At 33.9% G+C, this 15390-nt stretch overlaps 1 protein-coding gene across 1 annotated transcript; it reads right to left on the bottom strand.

Annotated features, from left to right (window-relative positions):
* Positions 1-288: 288 nt before the first annotated feature.
* Positions 289-3779, bottom strand: LOC118198712 (major facilitator superfamily domain-containing protein 6-A-like). Its single transcript, XM_035370461.2, has 2 exons — positions 3130-3779; positions 289-982 (listed from the first exon to the last, which is right to left on the bottom strand). Exons 1-2 carry the CDS (start codon positions 3777-3779, stop codon positions 328-330), a joined length of 1305 nt encoding a protein of 434 aa, XP_035226352.1. The 3' UTR covers positions 289-327.
* Positions 3780-15390: the final 11611 nt, after the last annotated feature.

Genomic DNA, 15390 nt, shown 5'->3' with positions numbered 1-15390 from the left:
ATATGTATTTCTATATTCGATATACGCTTACTTTAAAAAAGAGCACAATTATTATCTTGTTCTCTGTGTTTCCCAAATCTAAAATATATTTCTGTCGTGAGCAATTATATTATCTCTAATAATTACTGTTATAAGACATATTTATATTGTTAAAAAGCTTTATGAAACTAAGCATCAATATTTCATCAGGCATCTTCAGTCAGTTTTGAAAAATTTCACTTGGAAGTTTTTTTTTTTTTTTTTTTTGTTTTTTTTGTTTTTGTTTTGTTTTGGTTTTTGTTACAGCAACTTAAGACAATAATTCATTTGACAATTATTAGTAATAATTTAATAGACATATTTACCGACTCCAAAATGAAGACCATCAATAAAACCTTGAGTAGTAGTTAAAAGTCCAGGTGGGCAAATATGAGCAGTGTATGTTACGGCCGTAACCCACATCAGATGATAAGTAAAAATTTCCATAGCTTCATAAGGCATGACCCACCAAGGATTAACGAGATACGAACATCCTACACAACGTATTAAGTACACGAAAACTGCCAGGGACATTAAATTCGCATATCCAAACTTAGATACGAAACATTTTGAATAGTAAATGAATGGCAGACTTGAAAGAGATCCAACAGTAATGGTTAGGCCTAGCATGTAAGCCGGAGTTCCTAGCTCTTTTAAAAATAAGAATAAAAATGTTTCCAAGAATCCCCACGCTGTTCCTAACCAAAATAATGCTAAGAGGAAAAAAAGTACGGAAGGTAATTTTATCAGTTTCCAAGCATTCTTGAAAGTTTCGATGCAGCTTGGAGGCCTGTCTTCCATTTCGAAATCCACGAACCAGGCCGCTATAGTTGCTACGAATATCAAACCATTGTGAATATGAAATGCAGGAGCATAGCTGGTTACCCCACTTTCAGGACTGATTATGTCTATTAGTATTCCAGCAAGCGGTGAGAATATTGCCATGGCAAACATCGCCCAAAACCTATAGAAACAAGAAAACAAAAGTCTTTAAACAAATATGCAGCTAAATCTGAAGATATAAGAAATAAAATTATTAAGAAAACCTCTCGTCTATTTTTAGTGAAGTAGAGGTAGAATTATTCGCATGAACCTAAGTCCAGCATTTGGTTCCGAATTTGAGGATACACCTCTTTGAATTTAAATCCCGTTCTCTCAAACTACTCAAATTTACTTGAAAATAATGTCATACTTTCAAATTGTTTTTCTGAAACTACTCTCTCTTTCATTAGCAAAGTAATGGTTTGATGAAGACATAATGTAGTGTCTTTAACATGTACCTTCCATTAATATCCAATTCATGCTTTAAACGCAACGGAATGTCTATGCAATAATATGTCTAAAATCAGCTTTTAAAATCAAGTGTTAAATGGACGGAAAAACTGCTGATATTATTTCATCATAAATTATTCCCACGTGGATACTTATGCGCTTATTTTATAACGAAATCATTACTTAAGACATAAATTATGCATTTATTCTTTTAAGTTGCTTATAGCCGGGCATTCTAACAAAAATTTCTCCCAAGTGGCAAAAATTTATTATTCAAGAATATCAAATTCGCTTATTAAAAAGAGTAAACGTTTTAGGAAAGGTTTCTTTCTAGTTAATATAATTTTTCTTCCTGTTACTTATATTTAGACTGTTCACTACATGACAAAACGTATTATCCAGAAACTAGGTAACACATTCTTTGACACTGTTAACGCTCTAATTATAGATGAAAGGGTGTCTCGTACAACAAACCTCTGTAAAATGAATGCCCGCATGGGCCGAAAAATATCCCATTTAATGAACTCATGTCTCTTAAGAGTCATGTAGGATGCCGTCATATATTACTAATGCATTAAAATAAATTTATTTAATTTTTGTTTAGGTGAAGCATAAACACAGAAAATGTGTCCGCGCGTAAGCAAAGAGCATTCAAATAGGCAACGAAATATATTTCTTCGTAATATGTTACTACTGAAGAACTCCAGGAATGCTTTTCATTGAAGGCAAATATGGCGGAGTCAATAGGCAGGAAAGTCATTGAACACTGGCAAATTCAGTTTGGGGTTCGAATTTCCGTGAATGGTCTGATTGCAAGGACGTTTTCATGTTTTCCCTCATGTGTAACATGCATACGGCTAGTTCCTCTTAGAAAGTCTTCCATGAAAGTATCCATCCCCTTAGGAGGCAGATAGCCTTCATGTGCTTCGCCATAATTAAAAAAAAAAAGCCAATAAGTAGGAAAAGAGTAAAGATTCTAGACAGCCACAATCGTTAAGGACATCCTGATGAAAATGTTCAGGATATAGTTAGTCCTATAAAATAAAGTAACAAATCTTGTCAGTGATAATGATAGGCACTACTTCAAAGCCATCCTTAAAAGAGAAAAGCTAGTAGCTTTAGATGCCATCATAAAACTTGGACATTCGAAAAAACTCAACGGCAGTGCAAGAAATTTAGACATCGTTGAGTCTACAACAGGGGTTCTCAACCGAGGGAAAATTTCGCAGTTTCACTGAGTAAATGGGGTCAACTGTTTATTTAGCCATCTAGTATTTAGTTTTAGATTATAAATGTGAAAAAAAAACTTTTATTCAAGTTATAAGGTGCTTCTCCTAACTTCTTGGCATGCCTTCGTGCTGTGGTGGTCTGCACGCTGAGCGCGTATTCTAAAGGTCCGCGTTTTGATTCCCGACAAAGGCGGTTGCTCATTTTCCATCTCTCTGGCTTTTTCCAATTAACCTAATGTCTCTACAGTGGCCGCCCGAACTAAAAGGGTTGTGGATAATGGTTCTCCACACCCAGGATTTGGCGATTGGGTTCCTCAAAAACCCAAGATCTATCGTAATTGTTTCAAACAACTGTACTAAATACAACAACAACGAAAATAACATTTATCATAATTTACTAAATAATTTTGTATTTACGTATTGTACAAGATTTTGAATAAGAAAATAAAGTACTCACAGTCTAAACTTAAAGAAGTAGGAATTGTAATCTGTAAAGGCAATAAGTAGTTCTGTCTTAAGGTAATAGAGTTAATCGAAGGGGGCAATTAAGAACGGCATTATTTTGATAGATTACGTAAATTAATTTGAAATAATTGCATGTGCAACTCACCTCTGTTTTCCGAATTCGCCTGCCTTTACATCATTTTCAGTAAGAGCCACTGCAGAAGCATTCACAAGACCAAACGCAATATTTACGAAAACTTCGAATGCAATACGTAATGTAGCAAACAAACAAAATGTCAGATATAAATCTTCTCTCATGTCTTCAGAAGAAATAGCAGTTTTGTTGAATCCCTTGCATGTATTACTGCAGTTGGACGGCATAGTTGTCATAATCAAAGTTTTATTATATCCACATTCTCTGGAAACCAGACTATTCGTTATATTACTTATGGCATGTAAAGTGTTATTAATGGGCAATATTTCCGTATTACAGGTAAAGTACCATGATGGTATGTCCATTAAATTTTCTGTGCTGTTATTTGCTAAAATACATTTGCAACCTCTAGTGATATTTTCATCATTACATAAATCTTTTATTAATGATTGTTCTTGGTACTCAGCGTTTGATACGGCAGGAACGTACAACATTCCGATAGTCAATAAAAATACCATTATTAATGAAAACAAAAGAACGTTTCTGTATTTGCCCAGTTTATCAACGAAACGTCCTACAGCTGGAGGTATCAAAAACTGAGATATAGGTATCAAAGAATAAATTATTGTTGTTTCCTTTATAGTCAGTCCTAACTCTTTCATATGAACGGTGATGAACGGCGAAATACAGGAGAAAGCTGAAATAATTAAAATATTTTATTTATTATAGAAATAATTGAGCAACTGGAAAATTTTGTAAAATAAGGATACCTAATTTAGAAGTCAAACAACAAAAATCAGCGTTATATTTCCAAATTTTCATAAGACTCGTTACTATGCTTTTACCGAACCATTAGCCTCAGCTGTCAAAGTGCAAATGAAAGAGACAAGATATAGTGAAAAGATAAGATAAGAATGGCTGGACAGGAGTTAAGCTACTGGCACCATCTATTGATCAAACAACAAAACTAAAACATAATTTCCTTAAAGGCTGAAAGCAAGGATGGATTGGAATTAGGATCTTTAACTAGAACAAAAATTTGCAAATATAAGGCTGATTTTTTGTTGTTTGACTTCTAAATTAATATCTGTTCGGTGTGTTACTTTAACTTAAATTATAAAGATACTTATTAATGCTTTAAAAATATCTTTAAGACACAACAATTACAGAATAGTCATTAAACATAAAATACGAGGAAATTAAATTTCATTAAAAAAATATCTAATATGAACTATCATTTCTGCCCTCTTAGAATCTTTCCTTGCGTAATATACTATACAATGTAATGAACCAGATGTTCTGAGAAAACTTCTTTAAATGACTTGTTTAGGAATCCTCTAAAGTGGCATTTTCCGTCGTTAAGGATGTTCGAATCCCGCGAACGGGTTGGCTGCTTGGGCGTTTTCGTAGTTTTTCCCATGTGTAACGTGTATACGAGCCAGTTTCTCTTATAAAATCCTCCACGAAGACATCCCTCCCCTTAGGCAGATATCCCTAGTGGGCTTTGCCATAATTAAATAAACCAAACCAAACCGTCGCTAAGTTTGATTTCAATAATTACATAACTGCAACAAAGCCTTGATACTTTCAGGCTTCGTTTTACTTCCTTGTACGAAGTTAAGGAAGTATTGTTATGAGGAAAAATTCCGGGTATCATATTTCAACGAAAATATCCATTTGACCGGTATCAATGCAATTTAATGATGCTTAACGTGACAGGTGTACGTAAGGACAGAATAAAGGATTCTGTTTCTTCAAACGGATTTTAAAATGGATTTAAAATGGATTTAGAAGAGATTATTTCCATGACGTCTGTACGTACATACGTATGTATCTCTCATAATTCAAAAAAGAGTAGTTTCAGAATGTTGAAGTTTTTAATATAGGGCTCTATAACACTTAGTTGTGCACCTCCCTTTTTGGTTGCAATCAGCCGCACTTAAAGTATGCCTCTTTGTTACTTGGCTCGGTGAGCTTAGTATTTTTATTTTTATACGTTGGTAAATTGTGTATGTTTTGCTTTAAATATGATTGAATTACGTTGTTTTTGTCTTCAAGCTTTTTATGCCTTTGTTAATCTGCATGCAATAGTTGTAGAATTATCAACAGTTTAAAAGTTGTTTAAGTACGGCTAAGCTTATTTTTTTTACCATAGCAGGCACATTTCTTTACATTTGAAACTTACCAAAATAGTGAATTAAGTCAGGTTCTGCACTTTCAGTGTCTTTTTGTGGAGCGGGCCCAAAAGTAAACTTTCAGTTTTGTGCACCTGCTTTCTTTCCCGCTGCCAAAACTACTTGTTTTTTTTCATAGAAATACTATTTTAATTGTAAATTTGTTTTTATTTTTTTAATGTATTTTGGTGTTTTATGTTTTTCAATTTTTAATGAAGATATTTTGAGGTTTTATGCATTTTTGCCTTACCACGAAGTGAAAACTGAATTAATTGAATGAGAATCTATCACTTTTGAAATTCGAGGAAATATGTTTAAATGAAATGCAGCAAAAAAATGCGTATAGTTTAATATTCCGTACAAGGAAGCCATTTGGTGTCCGCATCAGATTTTGTATTCTGATATTTAGCAGGCTTCTATCCCACTCTTACCTTAGCCTCACGGATACCCTTGAAGGGTCTCAGACTTGAAAGTCCGTTTACTTGTGAATGATCTTTGGGGATGGGACATAAAGAAATAAGAGAAAGAAAGCACTTTGTGTCGGTGTATCGTTACTGTCTTCTTGATTGTGAAAGTTCTAAAAAACTAGGTGATTAGTTCTACGAAGCGTGACAAATCCAGTATTTCCTTCCGGTCACATGTTCATATCTAATAGCAACAAAAATTCAACTTCTAGATCCGGAAAACACAAATAAATACTCAAAATATGCATCTGACTTATCAATTTAACGCTGAAACCTAACCGTCAGCTGGCGGAAGACTTTGAAAAAGTAAGCAACATGGCTTGTGTTACGTGCATGTTTTAGGTAAAAAGCAGCAAAGGGCCTGATTTCAGCATTCCTATCGAGAATCTTATGGACTAGAACACTTGCAAAGTCCGTAGGGTTATTGTGAAATGCGTTTCCAAAGTACTCCTTGTTTAACAATTTTATGTGGCGTAAGTGCTAGGAACGTGATATTTAATAAATAAAATTAACACACGAAACGTTAATAATAAAAAGAGAAATAAGAATTTGTAACCGTTACCAGGAGCCAGTGCAACATCAGAGTAGTAGACTGCGAGAAGTTCAGCGAGAGAGTAAAAATTAAGCGAGAGCGTAACACGTATGGGCGACGTGAGAGTAACACGTATGAGCGTAACACGTATGGGATCTGAAAATTTTCAAAACATGTTTTAAGGTAAGCTTTTAAGGATAAGTTAAGCTTTTCCTTATATGTACTAAAATACTATAAGATGTGTGTTAAAATTGTGCTTTTATTTAACTTTCTGCTGCAGGTTGATCGAAAAAATAATAGTAAAACTAATAAAAAGCAATACAATAATTATATGTAATAAACTGTACCACTGTTACGCTCTGCAAATTGCGTATTATGGAAATATATATGCAATTACTAATTTCCCTGAACTGTCACGGGCTATACGTGCACTTACGACAGCTAGTGGTTCAGGTTCTCCATCAAATGTGATACTGTGATGTTGACCAGCTTTTTCAGCCTTGTAAAGGATGAATTAATTGCCGAGACTTATAGCATAAGATAACGTTAACCATATCAAGAAAATTTTCAAGAAAATTCAGGCACTTGATTTACACTAGTTATAAATTTCAAAACATGATGTCTGGTTTCGAGGTTTACAGGAATACGCCAAACCACTCGAGGGACCATGCATAAACGGATGGATGACATCATAAGCGGCTTTCTAAGAAAAAAAATGGCTCATATTTGCATCGAATATGTGAAAAATAAAAACATTAAAGCAATCTGCCCCTTCATCAGCATTTGAGGTTAGAGTAGATTGAAGGGCGCCCTTGTGTTATTGCGAAGTTGATGTTTTATTTATCGCAAAGTTGTTGCTTCATTTATCGCCAGGTTGTTGTTTCATTTATGGTAACCTGAGTAGTTGAATGTTATAGAAACCCAATTATGACGTAATCGGTTGCGTAATGGGAGATTTGCAAGGGCTTGTGGTGTGTGTTGGTTAGGAAGAACATTGCTTGTTTTGTGGTTTAGACGGTAGAATGGCTGAATGTGGTAAGATTAACTTGAAGTTTCTGTATGATTTGGAACGAAAGAGGAAAAAAAGCATTGATTGACTGGTGCATAAATGAAGGTTTACTTAGTAGCCATTATTAGTGTCCAGTTTGTAGAAAGGAAATGCTTACGGTCGAACGTCGGAGGATATCTGCACTACGGAGGATGTTTTTGACTCTTATTTTTGTGAATTTATGTGGCAACGCCAGTATACAGATTCTAGTTCAGATAATTTTAAGAAGGTTTTTGGATGCTGTTAAGAAATTTTGTTTGAACGAATTTGTTTCACCAGCAAATTTCTAAATAAGGTAAGTGGATATTTCCTTTATGCAGTCCTAAGATGAATTTCTTTTTTATGTTATTTGGTTGTTTAATTTAAAATGCAGTTTATTGAGATTATATATTTTTTGTTGGCTGCTCCTTTGACTTTTTAAGTGAAAATAGATCGATGTGTGCATAGACAAAGTCAAGCGAGTGCGCAATGTCAAGTTTGTGCAACTCTCTGATGTTTTTTTAAGTGAAAATAGGTCGATGTGTACATGGATAATGTCCAAAAATATCGCCGCTACACAAAGACAAAATAACAAGTCAAAGAATTGCACAAACTTTATCCATGTATCGCCAAGGAGAACCCGTAAATATATTTTTATCGCATTTGAAAGTTAACTTAATTTACTATCTATCTGATGTGAGGGATGCTTTAGTGGATGGCTTTGTAAGGGAAGCTGACTCATGTTTACTCTACGTATGTGAAAAACCACAAAACTTGAACCCGGGTCGAACTAAAGTATTCAACTCTCATATTGCTCGACCGCTCGAGTGCGTCTTTGTATGGTGAAATAGCTCATTTTCCTCTGTAGATGGGTTGGTTTGGTTTTATGAGATAACAGTAAAGCTTCAAGGGCTATCTGGCTAAGGGAAGGGATGCCTTCTTGGAGGATTTTCTAAAGGAAACTAGCTCCTTTACACGTTAAACATGGCGAAAGCCACGAAACCGCCCATGCAGCCAGCCCCTTCGCAGGATCCGAAACTCGGACTGAACTACCAGAAGAAAAGATATAACATCAGAAAAATGTTATTACAAAGTACATTACATTACTGTCAAGTATAAGATATTTTGAAATGATTACTAACCTACAAACCAGCCAAACATTAGCACTTTCACTGGTAATAGCTTCTTATTTACTCCACTGCAGACTGCCATTTTGCTTCAGAAATGGAAAAAGAAGTGATTTTAATACACGAAAAATTGCGCAGAATCCATGCATAATATTTGTTACTTTCATTTTTTTAAAATAATAAATAACTTTTTAAACAGCTGACTTACTTAGCTAAAAAAAGCAACGATGAATGTCGTTTAGTCCACTGGTTGGAGCGATTTCAAAAATCGCCACCTTTGGTGCGTTTTCTGCACTGTCTCTTTTAGGTATAATTCTGAAGAGACGCAAGCACGTAAGAAATATAAACCGAATAAAAACTACAAATTTTAGACTTACTCTAATCTTTTCATACCATTATCATCTCCAAAATAGTCAAATACGTCCAAAATAGTAAATATCGTTTCACACCATGCATCTCCAAAATAGTAAAATATGCCGTTGTGCAATCACTCCCTCGATACAAACTCAAAGCCATCTGGGTAATGAGAGTTATATCATAAAAATGCGGATAACAGAAATCATACAACTTGCGTTGGAACAGCATCAAAATAAAATGGCGAAATCCTTTAAAAGCAGCGGGCTTTGACGCTATCTTTGACGTCACCAGCCTTCCTTAAATGGTCAAACCATCAGTGACGTAATGCCCATGCCTGATGCCTCGGGTTACATCATCATTAAAAAGTTCTGACTGGCCCCATTTCTAGAGCGGTTATCTCCACTTGGCGTAATAAGTGGGCTAAACAGCATTCCACCCAAAGTAACGTCGTGAAAATTGTTAATATATATATAGTAACAAACCTAAACAAAATCTTGGCACTCAACTATTTCTTATGTAATACCTTATTTATCAGATCCGCTCTACCAATGCAAACAAAACTCAACATCTCTAACATATCCGTGAGCACTGTATTTAAACCTAACTTCTCAATAAAGCGCAAAAATTCCTAAAGCTTGAAATTCAGATTTAAAACCACAGCTTCTTTTAAAATTAAAGGGAATGACTCTTGATCTCCTCTGTTAGTTCAAATAAGCGTGCTTCCAAATTTTTTCGATAAAATTCGACTCTTACATATACAGTGCTCAACGCTGAATTAAGTTTGCGTACTAAGCTCAGTTTGTATATGCTCCAAAGAATGATTTCGCCTATTCTTACTTACTTTCGAATATTTTCGCTGTAATCATGCGTCCAAGAAAGTTGAAGTTCAGCCGATGTGAAAGGTGAAAGTAGTGAGAGAACTCGTTATGAAGTCTAAAATGGTATTCGTGTTTTGAATTTAGTTACGCGGCGCGTTATGGAGAAACTGAATCTATCATGAAATATAAAGAAAAAATTTTTTTTAAATAAGTTTAATTTAAAATCATTAATGAAGTGAAAGAAAAAATAATTAATTAATCACGCTATTTAACGTGAACAGGAGATTAAGTTTTTTTCTCTTTACAAAATGCATCTACAATTTTTTATCGCAAATACTTAAAGCACGGGGAGCCCTTAAAATATTTATAAAGAAAACTTCCACTTTTGACAGTGCAATTCGAATCTTCATTTTCGCTATTTTGGTGACTATCTTTTATCATTCCTGATATAAATCTGCAGAAGAATTTTGTAAACAGAATTATTTAATCTAGTGCTCGCATAAACTGTTTGATAAATTATACTTTATAGTTCCTTAATGATTTTATGAGCTTTAAATAAAACCTTCTTTTATATAAACTTTTTATTTCATTCCTTTACTTTCATTTTTCCTTTACTTTTCAACAATAGAAAATCATTCTTTTACTTTCAACAATCCTGTTATGCGAAATGATAGAAACAAAACGAGCGATTTAGCTAAAAAATTAAAAATTACCTTTGTAACAGCTCGATGTGTTGGTTTCCTGAAAGCCACATATGAAGAAAGCACTTTCGAACGTTTCGACACAAACATAAATTTATTTAAAATGTAACAGATTAGAATTTACAAAATTATATTTGCACTTAACAAATGGCTGTTTTTCTGAAGAGACCAAGATGTACTTCTACAGCGATCCTGCAATGTTAATCTGGAGCTCCAAAGCAATTACAGAGTTCTTTACGGAGCCTTAGAACGAATGGTGGATGAAATGTGTCTCTCATGAGAGTTTCTGGATGGTGAAAGGAAGAGAAAAAGCACTTTACCTCTGTAGCTTTCAGAGTCGTCATGCCTCTGGTATCATCTCAAAAAACCCAGGTAGGCGTCGAGGAAGATGCGTGTTCACAAGTGCAAGCATAACATCAGCTTCCAGGTGATGGTATCCAGTCCATGCAACACGCGAGAAAAAAAATATGTAGTGATGTTTTGTTCTACGGGTTCGTGGATTTGGATTAACTGATGATAACACTTGATGAAGAATCAAAACACAATTTATTCGCCAGTAAACACTATTACACTGGATAGTTCGAAAGACATGCTTGCACTCATAAAAAAAACTACGACAAACACGCTGAAACACTCAGCAACGTAGCTTTCAGGCTATAACGGTGAAGACAGCATCACGTCAGAGCACTAAAGTACAGTTCCCAACTCGGTCAATCGCTCTCAAGCTGAATTCTAGACACTACTCTCTCCCAGGACAGGCAAGGTATATATAACCTTAACCTACCTTTGAGATTATTCTCGAGAAAAATCGCTAAAATGTGTTCTAGAATGTTCTGGCTCCGTCTATGACATATCACCAATTTTGTCACCAAAAATCGCCGAATGAGATAGTTTGCGCCAAACCTGGCAATTCTGCTTTTGCATGACACTTTCTGGCAACGCAAAGCTGGCTTCGCGGTGAAGCTACCTCACCGCATAGTCGCTGGGCATTTCGGGGATGAAATAAGGGCAACGTGGAATTTTTTCTTTGTCCAAAACTAATATGCCATAATCTGGATGGTAATGGGAAAAAATTCATTGAAATAAAAAGGAAAACTGAATAATACTGACATAAATAAATACTAAACCTGTACATTAAAAGTTATATAATGTGCTGTGTTTATTTTTTATTTCATGCAGGTGGTGATATATTAAATTTGATTTCATTCTTTACATAATCTTTTTGTTTTATATATGAGATTGTATTCCACAGTAGGTTTTCCAAATAGTGGATGTATTACAATTTTATTGTGATACAATTTACGAGATTTAATTTTTGCCAATTTTAAAATTTTAACAGCAATATTTTCTATAAACACAAAAACTAAAAGTCTTGCATTAAAATAAACCTACAGAGACTTTAAATAAAATATCACTAAATACGTTTTTAAAGCTCTATGTTGTATATATAAAAGCATATTTTTAAAAAGCAAATTTTTTAATACAGAGGTACATCAAATTAAAAGACAATTAAAACCTACAAATTAAAAACTTGCAATAGCAAGGGGGAAGGGAATTCTTTTACATTAACTTAAGTAGGCTTACATAGTGCAACTACAAAGTTTTAGGATTAAGTATGTACAAAACTGGGAAGATGAAGAAATAACATTCTTATATCTCAGCTTTCAATATTCTATCCTTCCAAGTTTGCTTGATTGCTTTTAAAAAATTCATCTTCTGAAATACTGTTTGGTACTATTCGGTTTCGAGGGCCATAAAAAATTGCCAAACTATTGTTGATGCCAGTGCTGCCAAAAGTAATTGCGGCAACTCTAACGCAAGAAAGGAAGTATAATAGTAAATAACTATCTAAATATTGATGTTTAAATTTAGATGAAAGGTTAATTTTATATAATATTTCGGCACCGAGTTATCGCTAAAGCATAATGTCATCTCGTTGGTTGTTCAAACATAATTTTCTATAATGAATGATGCCTTTTCTTTGAAAAACATTCTCGGTAAAGTGCAGAATCGCCCACTTATTTGTTTGACGCTTTTTACAAGGGTAAAAACAATTGGAATTTTGTCAATTTTCTTTTACTTTTTAAGTGACAATAGTTCGATGTGTACTTAGATAAAGTCAAGTGTGTGCGCAGTGCCATTTTTGTGCAATTCTGGGATTTTTTTTTAAGTGAAAATAAGTCGATGTGTACATGGATACCGAGTATGTGCAATTCTTAAAAACGCGTCATGCAGTGGGCGATTTACCCAAAATTCTATCGCAGACTTTTCGTCATGGACAATTCCCAAATTGTTAAATCCATAAGATATCAAAAAAGGATTTAAAAATTAAACTAGTATTTAAATGACGTCTTAAGAAATATAGAACTATATAAATTTATGCAATCCGAAATCAGCGCGTACGTTAGATTTGGCACGCTGTTAAATGGGCGCGTTTGCTAGATTTGGCGCTTTTGCGCATACATTTTCGCTACAATTTTTTTAACGGAATAGTACCTAATTATTAATAAAACTATAAATATTATTATAATAACACTCACGCAATCAGTCTTTGGAAAATTCTTAGAATTTCTAGCAAGTCCAGGTTTTCGGATTGAACGTCATGAAGATTATGCCACTATCTAAGCTTAGCTTTTCCTTACTTTAACTGCTGATTCACACAAAAATTGCTGATTCACACAAGGCACATACATATATTTTCCACAATTAATTTCTTTCACGTTTTCTTCTCGATCAGCTGATTTTCAAATTAGAACCTCGGAAACATACGCAGAACTTGAAAATCTATTCTAAAAGTCTGTTTTCAAGAATTCTTACGATTAAAACATGTCTGCGTAAAACAACTCAAAAACGAAAAGCGAGAGAACCAAAATTAATGGAAAAGGCAACACGATAAAATCAAACAATTCTGTATCGGAAGTTTGCATTTGGGAAGTCAGGAGATACATTTTGTATTGTCGAAAGAATATTCGCTGAGTACTGAACGACATCATCAGCATATCCTGAGGTCTTTTTTATATAATATGAGTAATACAAAGAGTGTAACACAAGATATGACGAATTTTAACAGAAGATGGTAAAAGTAACCATTTTCTGTAATGCAGCGTGTAATAGAATATGAAATGCAAACACGGAAATACAGAAAGTACGAAGAAATCGGGGAACGAAAATTAGTTGTAACTGCAGGTATTTAAAAGTCGTATACATGCGTCACAGCTACAACGGAATGCCTGTAGTAGTTAGGGAGATATCCGGTATGCCGAAACGTCTTCAGCAACTCCGCTAATTCTGACGACATATTTCTGCAGAGTCAGTCTGCGTCTCGTAAACCAGCTCATTCATTTCCTGAGATCGAAAGTTGTGTAGTCAGGTAATAATGACTTGCGTTATGTGTTATGAGCCGGTGTTCCATTGTACTGGTGCCATGCTTTTCGTACTACATGTACGCATCAATATTCATTAAAATCACGTCCAGTAAATCAGGTAGGACTTCTAGTCTCGTTTAGTATGACATAAAAGCCTAAGAGACAAAAAAATGAGCCCATTAATTTTAAATGATCTTCATATTTGCCTTCTGTGCTGTTCCGAGGATTATTACTTCTTCTAAAAAAATATGGTCCTAATGCCAATTCGCAGAAACTAAATTATTTTTTATTTTTACTTCCTTGTACGAAGTAAAAACGAAGTATTGTAATCGCGAAAATTTACAGGCAACATATTTCAACGAAAATAATCCATTTTGACCACTATCGAATTCGCTTTAACGATGTTTTTGCGTGACATCTGTACGTAAGGATAGAATAAAAGACTCTTTTCCTACAATATATATATATATATATATATAAAACTGCTTTAAAATTAATTCTGAAGAGAATTTTTCGTGGCGTCTGTACGAACGTATGTACGTACGTACGTATTTCGCATAACTCAAAAACGAGTGGCCTCAGAATGTTGAAATTTTGTATAGGACTGCTATCACATGCAGATGCGCACCTCGTATTTTGGTTGCAATCGGCCGCACCAAACGTATATAAATATATTTATATATATATCCACTCTGTCACCCGGCTCAGTGATCTCAGTTTCTTTACTCATATATGTTTGTAAATTGTACATTTTTCTGCTTTAAAAATGATTGAATTATGTTATTCTTATCTTCCGGTTAAGGTTTTTATGTCTTTCGTAAATCTAGAAGCAATATTTGTACAATTATCAATAATTTAAAAGCTGTTTAAGTGCAGTTAAGCATAATTTTTAAATAACATGGCGGACATATTTGTTTACATTTGAAAGAGCAGAATAGTAGATTTATTGCCATTCTAGAGAGACTAAGCTTCGCAACAAGAAAGATAACGCCTTATTTTATCACTGCGAATTAAAGCATGCTTAATCCATTCTGGAATTCATTCAAGAAAATAAGTGTTTAAGATTTACTTCGTAATTTTTAATATAGATATTTTGAGTTTTTATGTATTTTTACCTTGGCGGGAAGTGAGAACGGAATTAATTGAATGAGAAATAGTGAACCTTCTGTGAAAAACTGTTCCTGTTTTGTTTGCTTAATTTCTTTTATACATCGTTTTAGATTTATTAAATTATTTGAATAGAACATGTGGCAACGATTAGATAATTCAAATAATATAAATTTTGTGCCTTAATAATATGAGTTATAATATGAACGAAATACAACGCTGTTAAGTGAACCTAGCGCCAGAGTGTCGCTATAGTAAAAAATATAGTGAATTTTAATGAGTGCATTTATTCTATTGTGGTTTATGCGCTCTCGACGAAGTAGATTTAATTCAATCCAAAAAGGTTAAATGAAATGCAAGAAAAAATGCGTATAGTTTAATATTCCGTACAACAAAGTCCTATGGTGTGCACATTAGATTTTTTATCTTAGTCGTAAGATTAGTGCACGATGGGCAATTTGAAATCGTTTTAATTATTATACACATACTCAAATTCAATAAATTAAATTACTAATTGATAAGGAAACGTTTTGTTACATTAGTTCTGTTTCAAAAATAGAAAGACTGTGAAGAGTCTGATTTTTTGGAAGCATACACTATG

The sequence above is a fragment of the Stegodyphus dumicola genome, chromosome 2 (genome assembly GCF_044657685.1).
Source record: "Stegodyphus dumicola isolate Sdum_Otavi_A_Nest chromosome 2, ASM4465768v1".
NCBI lineage: Eukaryota > Metazoa > Arthropoda > Arachnida > Araneae > Eresidae > Stegodyphus > Stegodyphus dumicola.
Note: the sequence above shows the minus strand (reverse complement) of the source record. Positions and strands in the feature narration are given on the sequence as shown.

Coding starts and splice junctions, on each gene's coding strand:
- LOC118198712 (XM_035370461.2), bottom strand. CDS start 3,779: ATGAAAGAGTTAGGACTGACTATAAAGGAAACAACAATAATTTATTCT. Junction 983..3,129: donor GGCGAATTCGGAAAACAGAG/GTGAGTTGCACA, acceptor TTGTTTCTATAG/GTTTTGGGCGATGTTTGCCA.